General features: G+C 54.8%; 1 protein-coding gene across 3 annotated transcripts in view; it reads right to left on the reverse strand.

The window, feature by feature from the left end:
- Positions 1 to 732: 732 nt before the first annotated feature.
- NACC2 (NACC family member 2) overlaps positions 733 to 25525 on the reverse strand; it is a 76700-nt gene continuing 51907 nt past the window's right edge. For all 3 annotated transcript variants that reach the window (XM_087418777.1, XM_087418778.1, XM_004423657.3), the window contains exons 3-6: positions 9832 to 9996; positions 7508 to 7613; positions 6913 to 7010; positions 733 to 5409 (exon numbers count right to left, since the gene is read on the reverse strand). In XM_087418777.1, coding sequence (XP_087274903.1) covers positions 4910 to 5409; positions 6913 to 7010; positions 7508 to 7613; positions 9832 to 9996 — 869 coding nt within the window. In that variant the 3' untranslated portion in view covers positions 733 to 4909. The remainder of the gene's footprint in view (positions 5410 to 6912; positions 7011 to 7507; positions 7614 to 9831; positions 9997 to 25525) is intronic.

Genomic DNA, 25525 nt, shown 5'->3' on the forward strand with positions numbered 1-25525 from the left:
CCTGGGGGCGGACCTGGCCCAGGAGGAGGTTGGTGGGGGAGGCAGCCGCACACCTGGCAGGTGGCAGGCAGGTGAACCAGGCGAGGCATCTCCCAGTTTACAGACAATATAAAGAGCCCTCCCCCCACCCAGGTAGCCCAGAACTCAGGGCAGGGCCCCCCCACCCAGGCATGTGAACCCCAGGATGTCCTGCCCACCAGCCCCTTCCCTTGTGAGGCCCTGGGGGGAGGGGGAGGAAAGTGGGCCAGGAACCTGGGGATGGACCCTTCTCCCACCTGGGGCTCCTGGGTCCTGAGGGTGTCCCTGGACAAATACCACCCCCTGACCCAGCTTCTCAATGTCCTCCCCTGACTCCACCAGCCCAGCAAAGTGCAGGCAACTTGGGTTTGAACTGACTTTATTATTCTGTAAATGTGAATTTTACAAAGCGCTTTACAATTAACGATCACATCCTTTTGTTTGTGTATAACGGATTTCCACCTTATAAGTCGGCTCTGAGCACGCTAGAAGCCCTCGGTTTCCCGGTTGCTGGCGGATGTTTCTGTTGTTGGAGTTATTGATACGGTGTCAGCCGTGGCTGAAAAGCAACAGTCTTGACTCTGCCACGTAGCAGCATGAAGGAGCGTGAGGAGGCAGGAAGAACAAAGCTTTCCTCCTTCTTAAAAAAAAAAAAAAAAAAGCGAGCATCTTCTGTGGCTGAAATGGAACTCAGTGGTATGTGAGACAAATCTCCTTTATACAGCACAGGAACAATTTGTTTATTTTTTAACAGTCGTGAGTTACAGTACTACCGAACCGCTCAGCAGACTTTTACAACAACCGTCTCCTTTTAAAAAGTCTCTTTTCCCCAAACATTCCGTCCAAAGGATGAATGGTCTGTTTGCACCCAGTGCCATCCAAATGTTCAAGTCAAAAATATTTATACATTTTATACTCAGTTTTTTTTTTTGTCTGCTAAAAATAGTATTGCAAGTTTGGCTTCTTTTGACATAAAAATTACAATCATGTGCAAAACGCTACAATGAAGCGATTGATCAGAATTCAAGCAGGTTGTCCAATCTGAATGTGTTAGATTCTGCATAATTTTCCTTTTTTTTTTTTTCCAAAGAAACAAAACAAACAAACAAAACCCAAAAACCTCTGCTGTGTTGAAACATCTTGTGCCTCCGGCGGGTGAGACCCTAGGAGCGGCTGGCTGACACAAGACGGATGGGCGCAGCAGCCGCGTTCTCAAACAGTAGTTACAGCTCAAGACAGCTATGAACCCTCACTATATAGGATTTACTGCTGCAGAGGCAGACAGAGGTTTTCTCTGAGTTTTCAGTTGGTTAATGGGCCATAGGCCTTTTTCCACTTGCAGCAAGGTATTTCCATAAAAATAACCCATCTGAGGGGAATTGAAGCAGTAAGCGTCTGGGGCCGGCGGTGAATATGGGGAGCGGTCAGGCTCCATGGCCTCCCTGCCCTCCCAGGCCCCACCCCTGCCTGCCTCCCAGCTCTAAACACAGCCGCCGGAGAACGAGTTTTCACGGAGGAGAGATAAACCCAGGCTCCTGGAGCCCCCACCCGCTGTCACCCAGCACCAGGACAGCCAGGCGGGGGCTGCAGGCTGTGCCCCCGGAGGTCTCTCCCCTCGGCCTCTCGTCCACAGCTGCGTCCACATTCGGGGCAAGGTAAGACAATCGAATCAGATGCAAAGTGAAGCGACCACAGAGAACTCTGGGTGACACCAGACACAGTGCAGAACACAAGACAGAATTCAAGTACCGAGGCATGCCGGCCGGGCGGGCGGGGCCGCCCCAGCTCACAGTATCTGTCACATCTCCCGGTCCCTTCTCCTGGACCTTTCACACTCCGTCCCAGCTGCCTCCTGTGGCACATCCCGTCCCGCTAGGGAGGGCAGGAGAGGGCAGAGCGGCGGCCGGATGCCAAGCCAGCCACCTGCCACATCAGCTCCGACGTGGTCCAGTCCCTTCTCTCCTCCTGGAAAAGGCGCTGCTATAACTTAGCTCTCTAATAGACTCTATGTAGTATATGCGTATTGCTAATAGTCAAGCTTAGGAATAAAGGTGCAGACATCTCATAAATACTGAGTGGCTCGTCTCTCGGTCTACGGGGTCTGGGTGAGTCGGGATCACGCACATGGGACAGGAATTAGTCGTTTTGTAAACAGAGGAGGGGGAGGGTCCGGTTTTCTTAATTGGTTTTCCTTGGGAAAAATGATCAAAAGATGCTAAGGCACTCTGGAAGGCCCCTCCGAGCCCAGGCCTGCCGCCACCCGCCCCGCGGAACATTCTGGACGCGGAGGGAGCGCCCCGGCAGATACAATCATCAGCCATGCCCGTCTGCAAACGCTCCCGACCACGTCCACCGCGGGACATTAGTGCAAAACGCTCGGCCCAGCCCACCCGGGGTGCAGGCAGAGCTCAGAACCCATTCACATTGAATTATTATTAAAGTTCCACCTACAGCTCTTGCCTTCCTTACCCAGGACAACAAAACAGACGGCGATTATAAACAATCAAGGGACAGAGGTCACGGGACATTGTGCTAGCCTGAGCGGGGGTCAGGCGTTTGCTGTGCAGCCACCGCCTCCTCCACAGGGCGAGCGGCACCCCCGGTCCTGGCCAAGGGTGGGGGCGCCGCGCCCACTTTGGAGTGGAGGAGACAGAGGGAGAGAGAGCCAGCCCTTCTGTCGAAACCCAGGACGGGCAGCCGGCTCTCGAAGGTCCCCAGGGATGGTCAAATTAAAGTGCAAATTTGGGGGTGTGGTAGATGAAGGGAAACTCCAGAGGAGATGGGTGGGGTCAGCCTCCCCACCAGCACCTCCCCCACCCCGTGGCCTCCTCCCAATTCCAGGAGGACTTGGTCCTGGTCCCTAGTGGGCTGTGGGCCCCAGCCTGTGTAAGCTCCAACCCCACCTAGGCGGAGACGGGGAGGAGGAAGTGGGGAGAGAGAGGAGCCTCGGGCCAGGTGGTGGGTTGGAGCCCCAGCAGGAGCTGCAGCCCTTCAGGCCCACGACCCCAGGGCTCGGCCCTCCCACTGGGGCAGGGAGGGGCCGGTACAGAGGCCAAGATTAGCTCCTGCAGGCCCGCCTAGGGTCCCCCCACCCCTTCCCAGAAGCCATCAGATCTTTCTAGAGGGCAGGCACAGGCCTGGCCTGCCTGGAGGAGGCCCAGGAGGCTGAGTGTAATCTGGGAAGGAGCCCCCACCCCACCTGAGGTCTCCGGGGCACAGGGAGGGGCGGCAGTCAGCAGGAATGGGGAGCCTGAGTGGGAAAGCGCCTAAGCCTCCTGGCCCAGGTTGCCCCACATGGGGACCCTGCAGGAGGCCCTGCAGCCAGGGAAGGCTCAGCTCTGTGGGGCATGGGCGGGGCTGAGCCACACCTGTCCGGTCCCGTGTGCACCCACAGGTGGAGGGGCTTGCTCTGCACCCGGGATGAGACGAAGGGAAGCAGCAAGAGCCCCCTCCACGTCTAGGGGTGAGGGAGTGTCCCTGGCCATGCGTGGGGCTGCCTGGGACTCGAGAGGAAGGTGGCCCCTGGACAAGCAGCCACATGAGTACTTTGGACAACCTGTGCCCCACCCCACAAGAACAAGCAATGAAACTTCAAAGTGAGCATTTCAGCCTCAAACAAACCATCAACCCTGTGGGCCCTTCCTTCCCGCCCCTCCAGTGCATTCCAGAGCCTCGGAACCTGCTGCAGCTCCCGGGTGCCCGCCCCGCCCCGCCCGCAAGCTGCCCTAGCTCAGGCCTGCACCCACTGCCCAGCCACCCACAGCCTCAGAGGTGCACCCCGAAGGCTTGGAGCACAGTACGGGGTAGCCCGCACCGAGGGGACCCCACTCCAGCCCCAGCCTGGGCCCCTGCCTCCTGTGTGGCCTCTGCTTCCTCCGTCAGACACCCTGCTGCACTCCCCTGGGACCCCCGCCCCCAATGGGAGGTGAGTGGGACCTGGTGGGGGTGGGGGGCTTGGTATACAGATGACTCACGCCCAAGCCACAAGTGGGTTGGGGGAGTGACACCCCATCCTCCCTAATTTTTTGCTCTTTTGGGTCTGAAAGTTTCCAAACCATATATGAAATAGATCTGAATTAAGACAAAAACATAGACAGAATCCCAGCATGGCTGAGGGCTGCACTGGGGCGGCCCCACCCCACAGATGGCCAGCCGCCAGGCAGAGCCAGCAGGTGCTCAGAGCCAGTGGCCCAAGGGGCCATGGAGCTGTGGGCAGTGGGCAGACCCCGAGAGTGCGGGGTGGAGATAGAACAGATACAGCCAAGAACAGTTCTGCAGCCACAGTGACCAGCAAGGCCCCTCGCTGGGCCCTCACACTGTTCCCAGCACACACTCACATGCACTCACACACTCCCCACACACACCCACACCCCACACAATGGTGGACCCGGCAGGTCTGACCCCCGAGTCTCAGGAAGAAGGAAAAACAAGAGAAGTTTGGCCCCTGGGGGCCCAGCCCTAGCCTGTGGCCCCACAGGGGCAGGCGGGGTCCCTGTGGGTAAGGAACGGGTGTCTGGGACCCATGCCCCCACTCTGCCGGCCTCTGGCTTTGTCCCCGGGGCAGAGGGAACAGGAAGGGGGGGAAGTGGGCAGAGGGGGCACCGGGGCCTCTTGCCCCCCCTCCCCCCCAAGAAGGGGCAGGGGGCTAACCTCGAGAGTATCAAAAGGAGCCCTGGGACCTCTCTCGCCACAGGGTCGCAGGGGCCTAACCGTTTACAGTATAATAAATGCATTTGTTTCCTTCATAAACTTTAAATACAAGCAGAATAAAAATCACATTTTTTTCAGGCAACAGTAGCAGTTCAGTAGGTAAGTGGCTTGATCACATTGTCGTATTAGTAACGCATGCAAGCAGCTTTAGTACCCGGTCCCTCGCGCGTCTCCCCATCCTCTACAAGGTCCCCGTGTAGGAGCCCTCCTGTCTCCTCGCCGCCGGCGTCGGGGGCCGGCTGGAGCTGGCGCTGCCCTGCTCGAAGGGCTGCCCGGGGCTCTGGCCATCGGCGGGCAGCGGCTCGGGTGCAGCCACCTCCTGGATGACTGAGCCGGCCCCGTCCGCCACTTCACTGGCCTCAAAGGCGGGGTTGGCGGCGCCCAGGTCGACATTCACGGCGTCAGTTCTCAGAGCCACGATGGTGGCGGCGTCGCCGCGCCGCTCGGCGTAGATGCGCTGCTCGAACACCTGCGCCGCGGCGGGCGGGAACTCGGGGTCGAGGGGCACACCGGCGGCCGAGGAGCCCATGACCGTGCGGTACATCTCCACACCCTCGGGCAGCATGGACTTGATCTTGGGCAGCCAGCGCTTCCGGACCCGGCGGGCGTTGGTGCACATGTCCGCGGCAATCACGTTCATCTCGCTCTCCTTGAAGCTGGGCGCGAAGTTCTGACAGTACACTGCAAGGACAGGGCGCGCGGAGGCGGGCGTGAGGGTGGCCGCCCCCGCCCCCCCGGGAATTCCACCACTGCTGACCCTGCACCTCCCGAGGGGCCACAGAACCCAGACGCCCCGGACGAGCCTGCGGTCAGAGCGCTATGAGCCAGAGCAGCCACTCCCAGGCCAGTGGGGACGGCCTCCGTCCTGCTCCCCACTGGCACGGGAGACCAGGCGGCCACCCAGGCCTCTCCCGGCCTCAGCTTGAAGACCAGCGGCCACCCTCTCACCACTTGGGCGTGGAGGCACTGCCACACTCCTCTGGGACAGTCCCTGGCTGGAGCGTTCAGGGCAGGGGGACACCAGCGCGAAGGGCGCCAGGCTGTGGCTCCAGTGTGAGCACAGGACCAGGGACTTGGCCTCCTCCCTGAGAACTGGCTGGCTGTGTGGTCTTGGGCAGGCCCCTTAGCATCTCTGGGCCTCACTTTCCCCCTCTGTCCCACCCACCCTGGATCTGAGGGCCTGGTCAGACAAGCCTGATAGCTACCCCCACCCTGGCCAGAAGGGGTGTCAGGCCAGGGCTCTGAGGTCAAGCAGCCCTGGACAGCTGCCCACTGTGAGGCTTGGGCCTCTCTAGGCCTGACAAAGGTTCCTCCTCACAGGCTGGACAAGGAGAGAGAAGGGAGCCAGTCGACACCTGTCCTCGGCCCCGTCCCCAGCCCCAAGAAAGTGAGCAGCAATGGGCATCAGCATCACCATCATTAATAATAAAAACCCTCTCCTTTCTCCACCGGGAGCCACAAGACCCAGCTCTCCGAGCAGCAGGGAACCTGGAGGCAGGTCCCCCAGGGCGAGCCCTCGGTACCACAAGCCCTGCTACGGGGCAGCATCAGCCACCTCCCTCCCAGCATCTTCCCAGAGCCCCTGCCAGCACCCCAGGCTTTGGGACTGTAATTACCCACTGCAGAGGCCCCTCTTTGCTCTAAAACAGAATCAGCCTCACAAGAAATGTTTCTTAAGAAAGGAAATAAGAGAGAGTTCCGTGTGCTGATGGCTACACAAGGACGTGCTCTTGGGCAATCTGGCCCATGCTGGGCACTAGTCGGCTTCTTCCGAGTCTGGGGGTGCAAGGATGGGGGTGGTGGTCTGCCACGAAGATGGACCGGGCTCCACCCCCACGCGCCCAGGAGCGGGAGGCAGAAGCCAGTGGAGCAGATGGCAAAGGCTCAAAATAACCTCAAAATGTAAATAAGGGGTTTTGTTCAAAAAGGAAAATTAGATCTATTTCACATATTAAAATAGTTTCACAGCTGAATTCATCATGCTTGGAAACCTACCAAGGACGTTAGCACCTCGAGACCTGGCTTCTGAGAGCTGCTCTTTTCTCTCTGCCCCTCGGCCCCGAGGGCCCAGCTTGGCGCCAGGGGGAGAAGCCGGCTTTCTCAGGCCGAGATCTGGAGGGGCAGGTTCTGGAGCTCCTCGAGACACCCCGCGCCCCCCGCCCTGGAGACCCCAGGCCCTCTTACATTTCACAGCGTTCAGGACTCGGCTGTCCAGCGGCTTGCGGCTGGGGTCACTGGTGGACGAACGGATGCCCGTGCCACAGCTGTTGGCCAGTGTGTTCCTGGCGGAGGGATGGGAAGGAGGCAGAGTGAGGCTGCCGGCCGGAGGTGACCCTCGGGAGTGGGCCCTCCCCGCCCACAGACCGGGACGGAGGAGCCGAAAGCCCGCTGGGTGGGGATGTCACCTGGCTTCACCCTTGGACCAGTGTTTACTTCCCAGGAGTCGGGGTGCAGTGGTGGGCAGCAGGCCCCACCGCCCTCTGAGCGGCCGGAGGAAGGAAAGCCTGGGTGGCCTGGGTGGGGTGCCTCCCCCCAGGGGAAGGGGCTCCTCTGACCCACCCACAGAGTGGAGCAAGTGCGCATCTTCATTCCACGGGGGGTGGTCCACAAGCCCTCCCCAGACCCAGCTCCTGTCCAGGTGGACTCGCTCCTTCCCGGAGCCTGGAAGGTCCTCGGGCCGACACAGTGGTGCGAAGTCAGGAAGGTGTGGGGCCTTACGACCAGAGGGCTCGCCGCTAAAGGAGACTCTAGAAGCTTCCGTGCCCGCTGAGGGACGTACCTGTCAAAGAAGGTGGCGAGGAGCCGCCGGAGCAGGACCTTGTGCTTCACGCCTGCGCACAGGTGGCAGTTCATCAGCTGGCCGCGTGTGATGTAGACCCCGGAGCCTGCAGCCGCCAGACATGACAGAGTGTGGCCCTTCGCCTCGCCCCCCAAAACCCAGGGCCATGACCTTCCCGGGGGCTGTAGGGCCAGAACGGGCGTACGGTGGGGTGAGGGGGGCCAGAAAGGGCGGGGAGCAGTGGAAGGCCTTCCTGACTTAGAGCAGGACCCGGGACATGCCACGGCCGTCCCCGAGGCCCCCATCCAGGCCAGGGACCCTGCAGCGCTGGGGACTGTCACTCTAGGGGGCCCCATCACCAGGAGGAGGCAGCCTCGGTCACATGCTTCAAAGGGCTGTCCCCAAACTACCCTTCCAGCCTCAAGGGAATTCCCTGGCGCGGTCTCGGAAACACTCCTTCTTGCCTCTCGGTCCCGTCCCCAAATACCAAGGGATGGGGAGCTGGAATTACGGAGGTCCAGCTGGGGCTTCACTTGGCCAACACGCACCTCCTCTGGGTGCACTGCAGGGTAAGAGCCAGCCCAGGGCAGAGGTGTGACCAGCGAGCCCACCAGAAGCAAGGCCCAGGTGCTCCACCAGGCCCGGGTGAACAAGGACTGAGCCGGCAGCAGGATCAGACCTGCCAGGAGCAGGGGAGGCCTCCTTACACTGAAGGTTGCCTGTGGAAAAGGAGCTTACGCAAGAGTCAGACGGTGCCCTGACTTTGGAGAAAAACCGGTGTGAAAGCCACTGATGGGCACACGCCAACACCCCGGGGCCCCAAGGGCTCTCGGCAACTTCCACGGCTCATCTGGGCCTTGCTCCGAGATCTGTTTCTACAGAGTGTGCACTGTACCTTCTCATCGGAAAATAGACAAGGGCGGGGCCAGGCTCCTTTCCTGGGGGCAGGGCTCCTGTCTGAGGGGCCCCTGGCTCGGCGGCCTTGGGGGCCTCCCTGCTGGCAGCTTTGGTTAAACAAGTGCATGGCCCATGCTGGATGGAGACCACCGTCTCAACCCAAGAGCAGAGCAGGCCACCCTGAGCCACATGGCTGGACAGCCCCTCATTGTGGGGAGATCTGTAAAGGGGTGCTGGGGCCCTGTGGGGCCCGGCAACCTGACGTCCAGCTGTGGGCCAGGCCAGGGAGGGCGGCTTAGCCCTCGCTCCCTCTCAACCCCAAACACTAACAGGCCGCCCCTGAAAGGCGCGGCCCTTCCTCTGAGGTCTCCCCTGGGACCGAGGCCATCTGGTGAGCCCTTTGGACCGGGAACCCACCCCCAGGGCCCGGGCCTGGCTCTCACAATCCATCACAGGCCAACAGTGACCCTCCCTGAACAGAGCTGCCCAGAACAACGACGGCTGGCAAGGGTCTCAGGGCATGGCCTGGAGTGCCCCGACCCCACTCGCCCTGGCCAGACCGGCCACCACCACCCAGCTGTTGTCCTGTCAGCTGAAAGGCGACGCCACCTGTCTGCACCTGGTTCTGAAGCCGCCCTCTGCGGCAGGGGTTCCCAACAGAGGGGACAGCTCGGGCAGAACCCGAGATGCTGCCCAAGGTATGGTGGTCGGGGGTACCAGACAGGAGGTGGGCACCCAGCAGCTCACAGAGAAATCACTCGGAGCGCTGGGGGGGGCGAGGGCCCTGGCCAGCCCGTGTTTGGGACTCCCTTGGTGAACCAAGGAAGAGGTTCCCAGAAAATGGCTCGAGGTCCACCCGCCAGGTTGACGGCACTGTCACTTTTCATCTTCCCGATGAACAGCCTTACAAATCAGACCCACAAGGAGCCGTGAGGCCAAATGAACCCCAACACCGAGAAGATCAGTATTTCTGACAAAGGCACCCAGCCCTAATGGGCTTTGGGACTCAATCATGCCGTTTATTTTCACAGAAAAATTCCACTTCTGACTGTGAGCTGCCATTTGGAACCTCTGGTCATTACCCCTAAGACGCTGCAACTGGAGACTCTGGGAGCTGGGATGGGCTAAGGGAGACTAGTAAACTATATCCGACTTGGTTTTATCTGCGACTTAAATTAAAACACAATCATGCTCACAGCCCCTGCCAATCAGGAGCGCGGCCAGCCCAGGGGATTCAATTAAAATGCTAAATTAATTCAATTGAATAACTCCTCTTAATGACACATTCTTCTAAAAGGAAATTAGAGGAAATTTAAGATGTTCTATCTTTTTTTTGACTGATTGGTGATGAGTACATTGTTCACAGCTCTAAAGAAAAAATGAACGCCAGGCATCTGCATACAATAGATGGGGTGGGGGGGGCTCACCTGCCACCAGCTCCAGCTTCTCACCCGGGTCCCCCTCCGAGTACAGCTTGGGGTGGCAGCGGTACCCGATCTGGCTGATGAGGCTGGCGGGCAGGGCCACCAGGTCGCGGCGGATGAGGACGCAGGAGCGGCTCTCCAGCGGCACTGGTTCCGGCTTCTCTTGCACTGTGGGCACAGAACCCAGCGGTTAGGGGCGTCCTCTGGGAGCCCGGGGCAAGGATGGAGAAGGACATCCTTCCTGCCCAGCCAGGCCAGGGTCAGACCCGCTGCGCCCACCCTCCGTGTCCTCCCTACCCACCTGGTCCTGCCCTCTGCAGGGAGGACAGAGTGAAGGAGTGAGCGGAGGGAGGCAGACAAGGGACACCCACCCGGGCCTAGAACAGGTCGCTCAGGGCTGAGGGGTGGGCAGGAAAGAGGGCAGGCTGGCGGGGGGCCGGGGGAGCGGCCCCCTCTGCCGATGGAGTGGAGGCTGGGAGCAGAAAGGGCCCCAGACTGTCCCCCCAGCCTGCTTCCTCATGGCACCACCTCTGCAGGTGGGGGGACACAACCCCTCCACGAGTGGACACCTCCCCAGAGGCCGCACCATGTACGCCCGGCCGAGTGGCAGCTCCATAAATATTTGCCGGCAGTGAAGCCAGGCAGTAGCAGAGCCGGGGAAGGCAGACGCAGCGTCGCCGGGGGCTGGCTCCAGCCCTCCGGGCCGTCTGGGAATGTTCCTGACACACCACCGCTGAGGGGACGGTCAGGGACCCCTGAGCATGCCAGACCTGCAGCTACGATGGGGACGGGGGTGGAGGGGGAAGGTGAGGCCCCCTCTGATGTCCCCAACTTGCACCGCAGGCCAGACATCAAGCAGACGACCGCCCTGCCCTCCCAACCACCCACCCTGGCCTGGCCTGGCCACAGGCCCTCGGGCGGGTCTCTTGCAGCCGGGATGGGGTTCCCCTCCAGGGCTCACCGAGGCCCCAAGTCTGTGGGGCACTTGCTGGGCACCCACCATGCCCACATGCTGAGCCAGGTGTCTGGAGGCTGAGGCGGAGCCGTGGGCCTGCCCGTTGCCGTCGGGAGTGCCCTGTCCAGGGACAGGCAAGCAGGGGTGGGGGCCGATGCCACGGGGAGGCTCCCACGGTGGAGAGCACCCAGCCACACCAGGCTGTGCACCCCAAGACCCCTCAAGCAGGTGCCCCCAAGTCCTGCCCTGCCTCCTCCCCCATTTCCCCACCACCCTCTCCTCATTCCCTCACAGCCCCTTCCTCATCTTCCTGCCTGTGCATCAACAGCTCCTGCCCCTGAAGCCTCACGCCCCGCCTATCCCAGGGTCAGGATGAGGCCTGCGCAGAGGCAGAGCCGAGCTTCAGGGCGCAGCCGGCTCCCCTACCAGCCTCCCCATTCAGGGCACACATGGCCACCAGTCTAGCACTCTTTGCCCTGCCCAGACAGAGGGCAGAGGCCCTGCCTCCCCGATCCCTGTGCCCCTGGACAATTCCAGGTCACCTCCTGGGAGGGCCCTCTGCTCCCAGCCAGCTGTCATCATTGAGAAATCACAGCTGCTCCGGGCGGGCTCCCCCTGCACACCTGGCTGAGCTGCAGGTAAAGACCCGAGGGCCCGTCCCTCCCTCACCCACCCGGTCACACGGGCAGGGTCTGCCTGTCGGAAAGGCCCTCGGGCTGCGCAGATGGCCACTCAGGGTTGGGTCTTCCTGGCCAAGGAGAGTAGTTTCCCTCAGTAGCCTTAGTGGACACTGCGGGAGCGGCAGCTCATAGAACCTTCAGGATTCGGATGCCCAGAGGGCAGGGCTGGGCTGGAACCTACTCCTCCGCCTGGCTAGCGCCCCTGTCCCCTCTGCACTGTGACACCCCTCAGGGGTCACAGGAAAAGTCAGCAGAGGCACTTGAGCCTGAGGAAGACCAGGATGGGCCGGGAGAAGGAGTCGGGGAAGCCACGTGGGGTGGGGCTGCTGTAAAGGAACTTCAGCAGGGAGGGGGGCAAAGAAGGGTCCCGGGCGGACATCCCCTCACTCCCGCCCAGACCCCCAGAACCTGTAGTGTGAGCATGAAGTAACCCCAAGTTATCTTTGCACCAAGCTCCCGTGGGGGAGGGAGAGGGGCCGTCCAGTCCCTAGAGGACCAGCATCCGAAAAACACAAGCGAGTCCTTCGGGAAAAGGCAAGACGGTGGGTCCCAGTCCTGAGGTCAGGGTGGGGGGTCGCAGCACCCAGCTACTCTGGACCTCCCCCCAACCAGGTCTGGAATCACGGGCTCTGGAGTCACCCAAATTCCCATCAAGGACCCCCAGTCCACCCCTCCACCCTGTCCCCTCGGTGCTCAGTCCCTTCCCAAGGAGGCACCACCAGTGTGCACAGGACGAGGACCAGCACACTGTGCCTTCAGTCCAGCTGCTGCCGAATTCCAGGGTGAGGGAGGGAGTTTTCCCAAGTTGGCAGACCCCCGGTGGAGGCTGCAGCACAGACCAGGCAGAAGTCAGGGGGTGGCCACTGCGGGGGGCATTTCCCAGCAGGCGTGTTTGGGGAACCCGGGCAGGGCCAGATCAGCAGAGAGTAAGGAGAATCTTCCAAACCTGGAATACCCAGGGGCTCGGGAGCACAGGAAAAACAAGCCGGATGATATTTTAAAACATAATTACCCGCCCCCGCCCCCCAGCCTGCTGTGATTACACACGCAGACTCGGGGAGCGCCAACGCTGGCGCCGTGGCATTTACATAAAGAGTGCTCATCCCCATCCACAACTCCTCGTCCCGCAATGTTTCTCCAAACAGCAGAAGTTGTTTGCTCTCTGCACACCGCACCCCCCACCCCAGCCCGGCTCCCCAAGAGCCAGAAACTGTCAGATCCAGAGCAACCAGAGGAGCCTCTTCTATTTCTGCTTTGCCATGTGCCGGATACTGCGCCAGCTAAAAATACCCTAACCCGAGTGGTGGCTCATCTGGAAAGGTGCCCCAAATTTCTTCACGCACCCCTACCCCTTCCCTGGGCCCCAAGTCACCCACCGCGGCCTGGAGCTGAGCTTCAGGGGCTCCTCCTTCCAGGGGAGAGGAGGGGGCCGAGGTACAACTAGGTTCTGGAAACCCAGAAGAGCTTGTGCACAGGGGCACAGAGTGGGGCCGCCTGCATGTCCCTGGTGGCCCTCTGGATGGGTCATTCCAGCGCCTGATCTAAAGGGTGGTGGGAGGCCCCTTGCGGGCTGTGGGCAGGGGCGTGCAACCTGCAGAGACCCCTCAGGTCACACCTAGGTCCCTTGAGCACCAGGGACGCAGCGGCCTCCTGTCACCCCAGGACCGGCCGCCGTGACGGCGCTGCCACCTTCACCATCAACAGCACGCTTGTAACCCGCAGCAACTGTGGTTTCCAGGATTGCAGGCTCCGTGAAATTTGCGGAGAAGCACGTGCAAGAGCAATTAGCTGTTGTTTCAGGAGGTGAGTAATCGCCCTCCATGTAGGTGAGGTGAGTCACGGTCATAAAGGTCACGATGGAAAGATCCGGAACAGGAGCTAATCTGGGCATGGGGCCGCAGCAACCAAAGGCAGGCAAGGTTTCCCTCAGGTCACACTGGCCTAAGAAAACCCAGCGGTGGACAGTCCGGGGGCTCCGAATGGGGGTCCAGAAGGGCCCCTTGTGCCTTCAAGGCCCTGCTGCTCCCTGCCTGGGTCGCCCAGCACGAATCCAACCAATGAAGAAGGAACAGGACCCGGAGGACGCCATGCTGAGTGAGATGAGCCAGACACAGAGCCACAGATCCTGTGGGATTCCACTCATATGAGGGACGAGAGGAGTCAGCCCACAGAGACAGGAAGTGGATGGTGGTGTCGGGCTGGGGGAGGGGGTGGGGGTGAGTGTTTAATGGGGACGGAGCTTCAGTTTGGCAAGATGGAAAGTTCTGGAGATGGATGGTATCTAACACCACCAAACTATGCACTTAAACATGGTTATAAAGGTAAATCTTATATTATGTACATTCTACCACAATAAAGAAATTTTTTTAAAAGAATGAAGGGAAGGAGGAGCGGGTGATGCGGGTCTGGAGGGAAAGGGGGAGGGTGGCGCTGGCCTCAGCCCCTGAACTTTTCTCCCCCTCCCGGGTTCACTGACTCAGAATCTGGATCCTCTCCCCCAGCAGAACACACTAAGGCCCCAACCCACAGGACATGGCCAGGGGCCCCAAACCACGAACCCTGTTGCCTGCCCCAGATGTACGGTCTCCCTGGGGAATCACCCAGGTGAGACCTCGAGCGCTCCCCGCCCTCGGGAGCCCCCCCAATGTGAGGGGCTGCCGGCAGGCGATGGAGCCACCCTGGTCAAGCCACAGCGGAGCCCTGCTGAGGTTGGGCAGGGAGGGGTGGGGGACAGAGAAGGTGATGTCCACGCCACAAAAGTGTGTGCCATTTGTTAAACGGCAGAACAAGAAAACAAACCCTGGTCCTTAATTATATAGAAAAAGACAACTTAAAACCAAATGGAGGGGCTGGCCTGGTGGCGTATCGGTTAGGTGCACGTGCTCTGCTGCGGCAGCCCGGGGTTCACGGGTTCGGATCCCAGGCGCGCATTGACGCACCGCTTGTCAAGCCATGCTGTGGCAGCGTCCCATATAAAGTGGAGGAGGATGGGCACGGATGTTAGCCCAGGGCCAATCCTTCTCAGCAAAAAGAGGAGGATTGGCAACAGATGTTAGCTCAGGACTGATCTTCCTCACACACACACACACACACACACAGACACACACACACACACAAAAAAAAACAAATGGCAAGAAAAATGCTGAAATCACACTGACTGAAGATGTCTCTAAGTTGTAGTAACAAGCCTGCATGCACTGGCGACAGAGACACGGCCCCGGAACGGACCCACACAAACACTCCAGTTGATCTGGGACAAAGGGGCACACACCACACAGAGGAGGAAGAAATGGTGCCGAGTCACCAGCCACACATGGGCAGAACCCAAACCCAGACACCCTAGATCTAAACCACACACCTCACACAAAAATGAACGAAAATGGATCGTAGACCTAAATATAAAACACAAAACTTAAAACTTGGAGAAAATCGTTGTGATCTTGGGTTCAGCTAAAAGCTTACACGTGACCCCAAAAGCAGAACCCATAACAGGATTAATTGATAACTGATTTCATCAAAATGGAAAACTCCCGTCTTCGAGGGATGCACAGACAAGCGAGCTGCAGATGGGAGAGAGGTCTGCAAACACGCATCTGACAGGGACTTGTACTGAAAATCTACAGAGCACCCTCAAAACTCAACAGTAAGAAAACGAACAACCCAATTTTAAAAATGGGCAAAAGATCTGGAAAGACACTTCACCAGAGAATATACAGATGGCAAATTAGCACATGAAAAGATGCTCAACATCATTAGCCGTTAGAAAAACGCAAATTAAATCCACGATGAGATACCACGTCACGTTTATTGGAACGGCTAAGCCGGCAAACCCTGCACACACCAAGTGCTGGCGAGGAGGCAGAGCAACTGGAACTCTCGTCCACGGCTGGTGAGGACGGAAAATGGCATGGGCGCTCCAGAGAACCGCTCAGCAGCCTCTTATACCCTCAGCACACGACCCAGCAATTCCACTGCTACGAATTCCTCCCGGGAGAAATGAGCGATGAACACTACGTCCACACAGAACCCTAGACCAGAATGTTGACATCAGCTCTGTTCACAAATGCCCCCAAAAATGTCCCTCAACAGGTGAGCAAACTGTGAACCACCCACATGACAGACCACTACTCGGCAGTAACAAGGGACAACTTATTGACACACAACTTGGATGAATGTCAGATTCATTCTGCCGAATGAAGGAGCCAGTCTCAAGAGGCTGCATCCTGGATGAGTCCATTTGTATGACATTCTCCAAAAGACAAAACTATGGGGACAGAGGGGCCAGCCCAGTGGCATAGTGGTTAAGTTCATGTGCTCCACTTCAGTGGCCCAGGGTTCTCAGGTTCAGATCCCAGGCACGGACCTACACCACTCGTCAACCACACTATGGAGGCGTCCCACATACAAAATGGAAGAAGACTGGCATAGATGTTAGCTCAGCAATACTCCTCCTCAAGCAAAAAGAGGAGGATTGGCAACAGATGTTAGCTCAGGGCCAATCTTCCTCACCAAAAAAAAAAAAAGAAAAAAAATGCTTTGGGGACAGAAAACAGATCAGTGGCTGCCAGGGGTTGGGGTGGGGGTGGGCGACTGTCGGGGGCAGCAAGGGGTTGTCTTGGGCAGTGATGGTTTCGTATTGTGAATATTCAGGCCATACAACCCCTGTGCCCAGGGTGGCTGCCCAGCCCTTCCTGGGCCCCTTCTGCTCAGCCCCAGGTGGCCTCCACTCATGCACAAACATGCCACAGGTGGGAGACGGCACCCATCTCTGCAGCTGCCAGCTCAGTGCCAACCTGACTGGCAGTTTTAAAAGGGCCACACTCATGAAGGACCTCCGTCCATTCGAACACAACACAATGTACCAGCATCCTGGGAACAGAGCAGGTGGCGGCTCCTGCAGGTGCGCTAGGGCCCAGGTGGGAGGGGCGGGATGGGGGAGGCCCCAGAGGCTGGGGGGTCTCCACAGTCATCATTCTGTCTTTTATGTGCCAACTTAATCGTGACACACCATGGATTGTAAGACACGCCCGATTCGAAGGATGCTGAAACACGGGGACAAAATGCATTTAGATCCAGTGGAATACGGTATGTCAGGTACAAAATAACACAAGTCTGGCAGCGAAGCCAGGAAGAAAGAATAAAGGTGGAAACAGAAACACTAGGCCAAGAGTGGGGAGGCCTGCCCTGGTCTCCTGGGAGGCAGGACAGAAGGGGACTGGGAGGGCCCCTCGGGTCCTCACGCTCAGGAAGGTACAGGCGCAACTGCTGGGGAGACGCAGGGCTGCGGGAGAGCCTACCCTAGACGCACCCCCAGGGGACTTGCCCACAGGACAATCCGGCCCCCAGCCGTGCCCTGGCCGTTCCAGGTCAGGGCTCAGAGCACCAGAAACGCCCTCTGGGCATCTCCCCATCTGACTGCGCCTGCTCCAATCACACCTGGCACAGCAGCCGCCACACCCACTCCCCTGGCCGCTGCCCTCCCAGACCCAGAGGGCTCGGCTGCTTTTGTTTCCTGAGCCCCAGACTGGCCCTGGGGGACCCCAGCAGTCCCGACTGGTCTCCCAACCCTCCCACAGCGATCCCACCAGCTGTTCTATTGCCAGTCTGACAGCATCCCTTTTCTGCTCTCCGTCCTTCTGTCAACTCCTTGGACCCGTCCAGTGCTGTCCTCGAGACACCGCAGCCTCCCTACCCTCCCGTGGACGGGCTACAGATCACGGCCACCACAACAAGTGACACTAACGGCTATGAAAACACCAGCTGGGCTCTGCGTGCACACTGGGAGTATGTTGACATAAAACACGCATGCGCATGCTCTGGATGTGGACGAGACACCCAGGCCGTGAGGCCGGTGGTGAATGCCTCGGGGGGCCGAAGGTGGAGGGACCGCGTGGGAGAACGACTTTCCACTGTGTGATCATTTCATATTCTTTAAGAAAATGCGCAAACATTAGCTACACAAAAATAAATGCATTTAACTTGTAAAAGACCCCAGAGACGCCCACTGTGGCCAGGAGGGAGCAGCAGCAATATCGGACCAGCCCCCTCATCGAGAACAACTCTAAAAGCTGCATTAAAAGACAAGTTGCCTGGACTCGCGGGGCCAGGTGCCCGGGGAGAGAGAACGGCGCCGTGGGCCTGAGCGGAGGTAGTGCCAGGGCTGGAGCGTGCAGATCCGAGGGGCCCGACCTGGGAACTGGCATTCTGGGTGCAATTTCCCAAGCTTCCTTCGATCTGCCAACCACTAAGCAGCATGTGTGCAGGACCAGATTCAAAAAAACAACTGCCAACAAACTAAAAACAATTAAGTCTAGAATTTGGTGTCTCACGTATGGACTGGACAAACATTGGATTTCGGGGCCCGTTAAGGAGGAGAAGAGTTTCAGCTGAAGCACGAAACAGCCACAGCCCAGGAGCAGGGAACCCAGGAACACCCAGCCTCACTCCCACCTGGAGGTCAGGGCACTGCGACACAAAACCCGACTCCCCCTCATGCGGCCTCTCCAACAGTTCCCAGACCCTCTTCGGAGTTACACTGCTCAGAGCTTCCAAATGTCTTCACACAGCGTCCAGCATTCAATAAAAAATTGCCAGGAATATGAGAAAACGGAACCAAATGATAACAACCTGTAAACTGACAAAAAGACATTAGATCAGATGCGTAGGTGATCCATAACAGACAACAGGCAGACACCGCCTTCCAACTAACTACTCTTCGTATGTGCAAGAAATATAGGTAACAAGATGGAGAATTTCACCACAAAACTAGAATCGATGAAAAGGGTCAAATCCTAGAAATAGGACTGGTTTAACAGGAAATTAGAGCAGATGAGAAGATCTGTGAACTGGAAAATAACTCAATACAAAATACCCAGATGGAAGCAGAAAAAGAAAAAAGAAACAGAAAAGTCAGCAAACAGAAGTCACACGGAACCTGTGGGCCACGGGGAAGCACAGCACGTGTAACGGGAGCCGGGGAGAGGAGGGCGCGCACGGGAAGCTACGGTGACTGAGACTTTCCCACACGGACCGAAGATGTGAGGCCTCGTGAAGAAAGTGAGCCCGGATCAGAGGGGGAGGGTGAGCAGGAAGAAGTGAAGAGCGGAGGAAAAAATAAACGTGCGGATAAATATAAACACGACTATTTAAGACAACAACAACAAAGGGTGGTGGAGAGGAAAATGCACACAGAGCTACAGTACCCACGGCAGATGAAGGAGGGCACACGGGCCAAGCGGATGAAGACTTTCGTGTTGGGGGAAGCGCCCAGTCAACGAAAACCACGGGCTGGACGGCTGTTGACACCCCCAACCCTTCAGAGACCAGCACACTTATAACAGGCGGAGAAGGGAAATAAGCAGAGTAAAATGCTTGATGGACCTGGAAGAAGGGGGGAAACAGAGACACAACAGAAGATCAGCGGGGACAAATGGAAAATTGCCTGTGCGATGGTAGATGCAACCCAGAGATATCAGTAATTACATGTAATGGAAGTGGACTAAACACTCCAATTAAAAATTAATGTTTGGGGCCAGCCCAGTGGCACAAGCGGTTAAGTGCGCGAGGTCCGCTGCGGCGGCCCGGGGTTCGCCGGTTCGGATCCCAGGCGCGCACCGACGCACTGCTTGGCAAGCCATGCTGTGGCGGCGTCCCATACAAAGTGGAGGAGGATGGGCACGGATGTTAGCTCAGGGCCAGTCTTCCTCAGCAAAAAGAGGAGGACTGGCAGATGTTAGCTCAGGGCCGATGTTCGTCACAAAAATAAATAAATAAATAAATAAAGTGCTCTGCTTAAAAAAAAAAAAACAAAATTAACGTTTGTTGGGCCGGCCCCGTGGCTTAGCGGTTAAGTGCACACGCTCCGCTGCTGGCAGCCCGGCTTCGGATCCCGGGCGTGCACCTACGCACCGCTTGTCCGGCCATGCTGAGGCCGCGTCCCACATACAGCAACTAGAAGGATGTGGAGCTATGACATACAACTATCTACTGGGGCTTTGGGGGGAAAATAAATAAATAAATAAAATTCTAAAAAAAAAAATTAACATTTGTTAAGACTGGACAACAAACAAAACCTGAGACAGCCTTAAACAAGAGGACAAAGAGAGGTCGATGGTAAAAGATGGCAAAGCTGTGCCACGGCCACACCCAACAGAAGAAAGCAGGGCAGCCAGGCCGCTGTAAGACACGCAGACTCTGAAGCAAGGGGTGTTCCCAGCGTCCAGGCGAGTGCGTCATAACGATCGGGGGCCGACGCCACCGGAAGAGAGAACAAGCCTGAAATGAACATGCACCCAAATCGAAACCCCGTCACGACGGGCAGAACCACCAAGAGGAAAGGGCACATCCACCACCAGGCGTGGAGACTGCCACGCACCATCTCTTCATGTCACCAACCGGACTCTCTCCCCACCTGGGCAGACCCGGCGAAGGGTCTCCTGCCCTTCTTCCTGGGACGCTGCCTCTCTTCAGTGTCCCAACTGTGAAACGAGACCGAAGCTAAGCGTTCAACAGCACAAGCTTTATTCAATGGCCAAAGAAGGGAGATGTGGTTTCCTGTAAGCCGAAGAGAACGTGTTTGGCTTGTTCTGAGCAGGGCTGTGGGTACCATCTTATGGGGTCAGCGGGCCAGGTAACATTTAGTCAACATAAGAAGACGAAGACACACCTGAACCAGCAGGCAAGATCACACAATTATCAGTGCAGTGTATTAGGCTGAACGATGCAATTGTTTTTCGGTGCATATGGAACATACGCTGGGGCATGAAGCAAGTCTCAGCAAATCTCAGAGCAACGAAGCGGTCTGAGTATATTCTATGACCACAGGGAATTTCATTTAGAAATGGTAACAAAAAGATGACCAGAAAATCCAAAACATGCTTGGAAATTAAGCAACATACCATACATGACCCCAAGGGTCAAGGGAAAAAAAATCACAACGCATTAGAAAATATTTTAACTGAATGACGATGAAAATAACACATATCAAAATGTGTTGTTGGAGAGAATTATGCAGAACTGACCAGGAAACGGACAGCCCTAAGTGCATATATTTTAAAAGGCTGAGAAATCAATGATCTAAAGATTTCTCTCGAAAACTAGGAAAAGAACAGCAAATTAAACTCAAAGGAAGTAGAAGTAAATTGAAATTAAAACACGTTAAGTAAAGAGAAAAAAATCCAAAAGTTGGTTCTTTGAAAAGACTAATATGATGGAAAATATCTGGTAAGTCTGAATGAAGAAATATGAGGAACAGATTCATGCCAATAAATCTGAAAATTAGACGAAGCCGAGAAGCCTCTAGAGAAACACAACTTACCAACATGGACACAAGAAGAAACAGACATCTGAACCTGTCCTGTAGCTAGTAAAGACGATGAATCTAAATTAACATCTTCCTGCAAAGAACACCCAACCGAAATGGCTTCACCTGTGAATTCTTTCAAACATTTCAGAAAGAAATACCACAACCTTATACAAACTCTTTCAGATTATTTAAAAAAAGAAAAAGGGAAATAATTCTCAAGTCACTTTATTTGATAGCAAAATGTGAGACGTGACCTCACAGGAAAACAGAGGGCACTCTCATGTCTCTTGGACACGGTGGCAAAAATCCTAAAGAGAACGTTAGCTGATAAGGAAAAAGCCCGGCTGTTCCTCGGCTGGTGGCCTCCCACTAGGCTGATCTCACCCACTCGGCTTTACCCGCCGACTCCAGCCCTGGTTCTGAACTCTCGCCTCCCTGACGGGGATTTAGGGTACTTGCACCAGCGCCCACACTGCATGCACTGTATGTGGCACACTTAACAGGTGTCCCAGTGTTTAGACCTGGAGCTCAGGACAGCTGGGGCTGGGTGGTACCTCTGCAGAGCCCCTGCTGTCCGTGCTCAGGGCCTGGCCAGAGAGGGGTGGGCGCCCCTCAACTTAGCAACTGCGGGACGCCGGGCCTTCCACGTGCCTTTTCTAGGAGATGAACATAGAGGAAGTCTTCACATCTCAGGAGAGTCACCCAGAAAAGGGCAAAAAAAAAAAAAAAAAAATTAGGAAGTTGAATCTAGGGGTCTGTAAAACGGATACTACACCACAGCTAGGTTGAACTTACGCCAGGAATGCAAGGTTTTTTCAATATTTGAAAAAGCAACCAATGTAATTTAGAACATTAACAGAGTAGAAGAGGAAAACTTTACACCCATTTCAACACTTAGAGGAAAAGCTTTGGTTAAAATTCAACACTTATTTATGAAAAAAAAAACCCAAAAAACTCTTAAACTAGTGAAAGGAATTTCCTTAATCTGACAAAATGTATCACAAAAAGCCTGCAGCAAATATCCTACTTAAAGATGACACATTGAAAGCCTTTCCTGAGTCTGGAAACAAGTCAGGGATGAACAGGAAGCTCTGGCCAGTACAGTCAGGCAAGAAAGGAAATAAAAAGGTTAAGAACAGAAATAAATAAGATCGTCATTGTTAGCAGAGGACAGGATTCTATACAGAGAACATCCAAAAGAATCCGCAGGTAAACTATTACAATAAACGAGTTTAGTGAGGTGGCCAGATTTTTAAAAATAATCCAATTTGTGTCTATGGACTGGCAACACAATAAAAAAAAAAGAAACTTAAATATCATGTAGATTAAAACAAAAAATGAATTTCTAGGGAATTTAACAAAAAACGTGCTGAGAACTACAAAAATATTTCCAAGAAAAACTGAAAAGATGTAAATAAAAGGAGGGAATAGACCCAATATTATACAGATGTCAGCTCACTCCAGGCTGATCAGCAGAGTCACTGAAATCCCAACCAAATGCCGGAAGGTGTTTTTGTGTGACACTTGACAAACTGATTGTGAAAGGCATAGAAAAATGCAAAAACCAGCCAAGGCAAAGCAACTGTAAGGAACAAAAACCTGAAAGATTTACACGAAAGAGAAATGAAGAGGATATGCACAGGCACGGGGTAAACAGAGATGGATAGGGCAGAACAGAGTTCAGAGAGAATGTGTACCTTTCACAGATGCCTGTGCACAACAGAGGGGACACTGCTGTGCAGCGGTGGCAACAAGGGGCTTCGCAATAGAAGTGGTAGTTCAGTGGGAAAGTTATATGGGAAAAAAGTCAACCTTGAGCCCTATATCACACCACATTAAAAAATCCATTCCAGGGGCCGGCCTGGTGGCATAGTGGTTAAGTTTGCACACACCACTTCAGTGGCCCAGGGTTTGCAGGTTCAGATCCCAGTCGCGGACCTATGCACCGCTTATCAAGACATGCTGTGGCAGGCATCCCACATATAAAGTAGAGGAACATGGGCACAGATGTTAACCCAGGGTCAATCTTCCTCAGCAAAAAGAGAAGGATTGGCATCTGATCTTAGCTCAGGGCTGATCTTCCTCACACACACACAAAAATCCATTCCAGATGCACTACAGATGTTAAAGCCTTTAATAAGAGAACAAGAGAGCCAGAATCTTGACTGCTGGAGAAGAAAAATAGACATAGGAAGAGAGGGAGGTAGGAGAACCGCAGGGTGTTAAATTCGACTTGGGGACATCAGTATGAACCCGTGATTTTTAAATACTTAAATTCCTAGCTCTGACTGCCAAAAGGGTATAAAAACAAGGACACCCCAGTAGCAATAAGCCAACCTGGCACCGAGATGTTGGTTTCTAAATACCACTCCCCACTAAAAGGAAAACAGCTGACTCCAGGGCTGAGAACAGAAAGTGTAAGATGAACCTGGAATATTCTGCTGAACAAGACAATATGAAAAATGCTTAAATAAAAATTCTATACTAACACTAAATAAATAATAGCAGTAAATGAAGGAATAAAATAATTCAGTGGAAGATCTGGGGAAGCTCTTCCCTACAAAAGACTGCCAACTAATAAATGTGGGAGTTATGGAGTTAGAAATCACCATTTTGCAACCATGGGAGTAGTAATCAATCCAGGCAAGAATTATCAATAAACACTAAAACTGACGAGGCACAGAGTCTCTTCACCTGGCAGAGCGCCCCCCACCCCGGCACCTAATGATCAGAGGTAACATTACCAACACTGAGCCAGCCTGGCACCGTGTGCCTCCTGATACGACACAGCGAGAAGGACACGGCATCGCCTCCACGGCATCTGGCTGGAATGCACAACGTGAATCTGATCATGAGAGAAAACCTGACAAAACCAAACAGAGGGACATTCTCCAAAATAACTGAACCGTGCTCTTCAAGAAGGAAAGTGTCATGAAGGATAAAGGCTGAGAAACTATTCTAGAATAAAGGGTCGAAAGAAAATAACCACAAATGCCATGTGTGCCTCTGACTTGAACACAACACTGCTATAAAGGATAATATTGAGACACTGGAGAAATAGAAACATGGACTGCGGATCATGTAATGGCACAGAGTCGAAAATGAATTTCCACAGTTTTCAACACTGTGTTGTGTTTATGTAAGAGAATGTCCTTGTTTGTAAGAAATGCTCAGTAGTTGGGGGCAAAGGGACATTACGTCTGCAACCTGCTCTCAAATGGTTCAGAAAAGACCCATACATTTAAAGAGAAAAAGAATGATAAAGCAAATGTGGCAAATTCTTACCACATAGTGAGTGAAGGGTATACAGGAGTTCTCTGTACTTATCTTGAAACATTTCTGTAAATTTAAAATGATTTCAGACCACAGTGTTTGTTTTTTTTAAAGAACACAGAGGAACATCGCAATGATCTTGAGGTGAAGGAAGATTTCTTTAAACAACATATAAAAGCTGCTACTGATAAAGAGAAAAAGTTAATAAACTACTACATTAAAATTATATTCAGAAAATGAAAAAGCAAGTTGCAGAGGGGGAGAAGTGATTTCTGGCACATATATCTGACTGAAGAGGCCTATTCAGAGCACAGAGAGCTCATGAGAAGTTTTAAGAACAGGACAGACAAGTCCTTCTACACACACGTGGGACAGCAGATTTACGCAGGCTTCACGGAAGAGGCTGTCCACACGGCTAAGGCTGTGGAAAGGTCTCAACACCATTACTCATTATGGAATTCAACTTAACTCCATCCCGAGAGACCCAGGACAACAAGCTTCAGGTGCTCAACAATGTCACAACGTCCCATCATCCAGTGAAAAATTGATACAGGAAGAACCAAAAAAGATGATCCTAAGGAAGAAAAAAACCAGTCAGTAGAAAAAGATCAAGAAATGACAAAGGGAGGGCTGGCCCAGTGGCGTAGTGGTCGAGTTTGCCCACTCCGCTTCGGCGGCCCGGGATTCACAGGTTTGGATCCTGGGCGCGGACATACACACCGCTCATCAAGCCATGCTGAGGGAGGCGTCGCACATATAAAATAGAGGAGCGCGGGCACGGATGTTAGCCCAGGGCCAATCTCCCTCAGCAAAAAGAGGAGGATTGGCAACAGATGTTAGCTCAGGGCTGATCTTCCTCACCAAAAAAAAAGAAATGGCAAAGAGGAAGGCATCAGCAAAGGCTTTAAACCAGCTGTAAAACATGATCAGAACTTAACAAAAAAGTACAAACAGGAACTCAATGAGAGGAAAAATGGGAAGAGTAAACAAGGACAAAATGGAACAGCAGAGATCAGTGGACATGAAGAAATAGCTAAGTAGCAACAGAAACTATTCAGTCTAAAGCCTAGACAGGAAAAAGGCTAAAAATTAATAAACCAACAAGCCTTGGCAACCTCAGGGACAAAAACACGGTTAAGTGGAGCTCTGGGGGGAGGGACGCGAAGATATTTGAAGAGATAACAGTATACGCACACGTGTCAAAAAGCTCAACAAGCCCTGAGCAGAATAAACACAAAGAAACCCACAGGAAGGCACCTCATAACGGGATCACTGAAAACCGGAGAGAGACGCAGCCTGAAAAGAAAAGACCAGCACACACGGCAACACAGAGGAGAGTGACTGCCATTTCCCATGAGAGAAAGTGCAGGTCAGGAGACAGGGGAATGACACCCAGGGAGCAAAATGTAATCGTCGACCCAGAACTCTATACCCAGCCCAAGTCTCCGTCAAAAATGACAGTGACGGGGCCAGCCCGGTGGTGCA

Source organism: Ceratotherium simum, chromosome 29 (genome assembly GCF_057802395.1).
Source record: "Ceratotherium simum simum isolate JZ-2026a chromosome 29, ASM5780239v1, whole genome shotgun sequence".
Classification (NCBI taxonomy): Eukaryota; Metazoa; Chordata; class Mammalia; order Perissodactyla; family Rhinocerotidae; genus Ceratotherium; species Ceratotherium simum.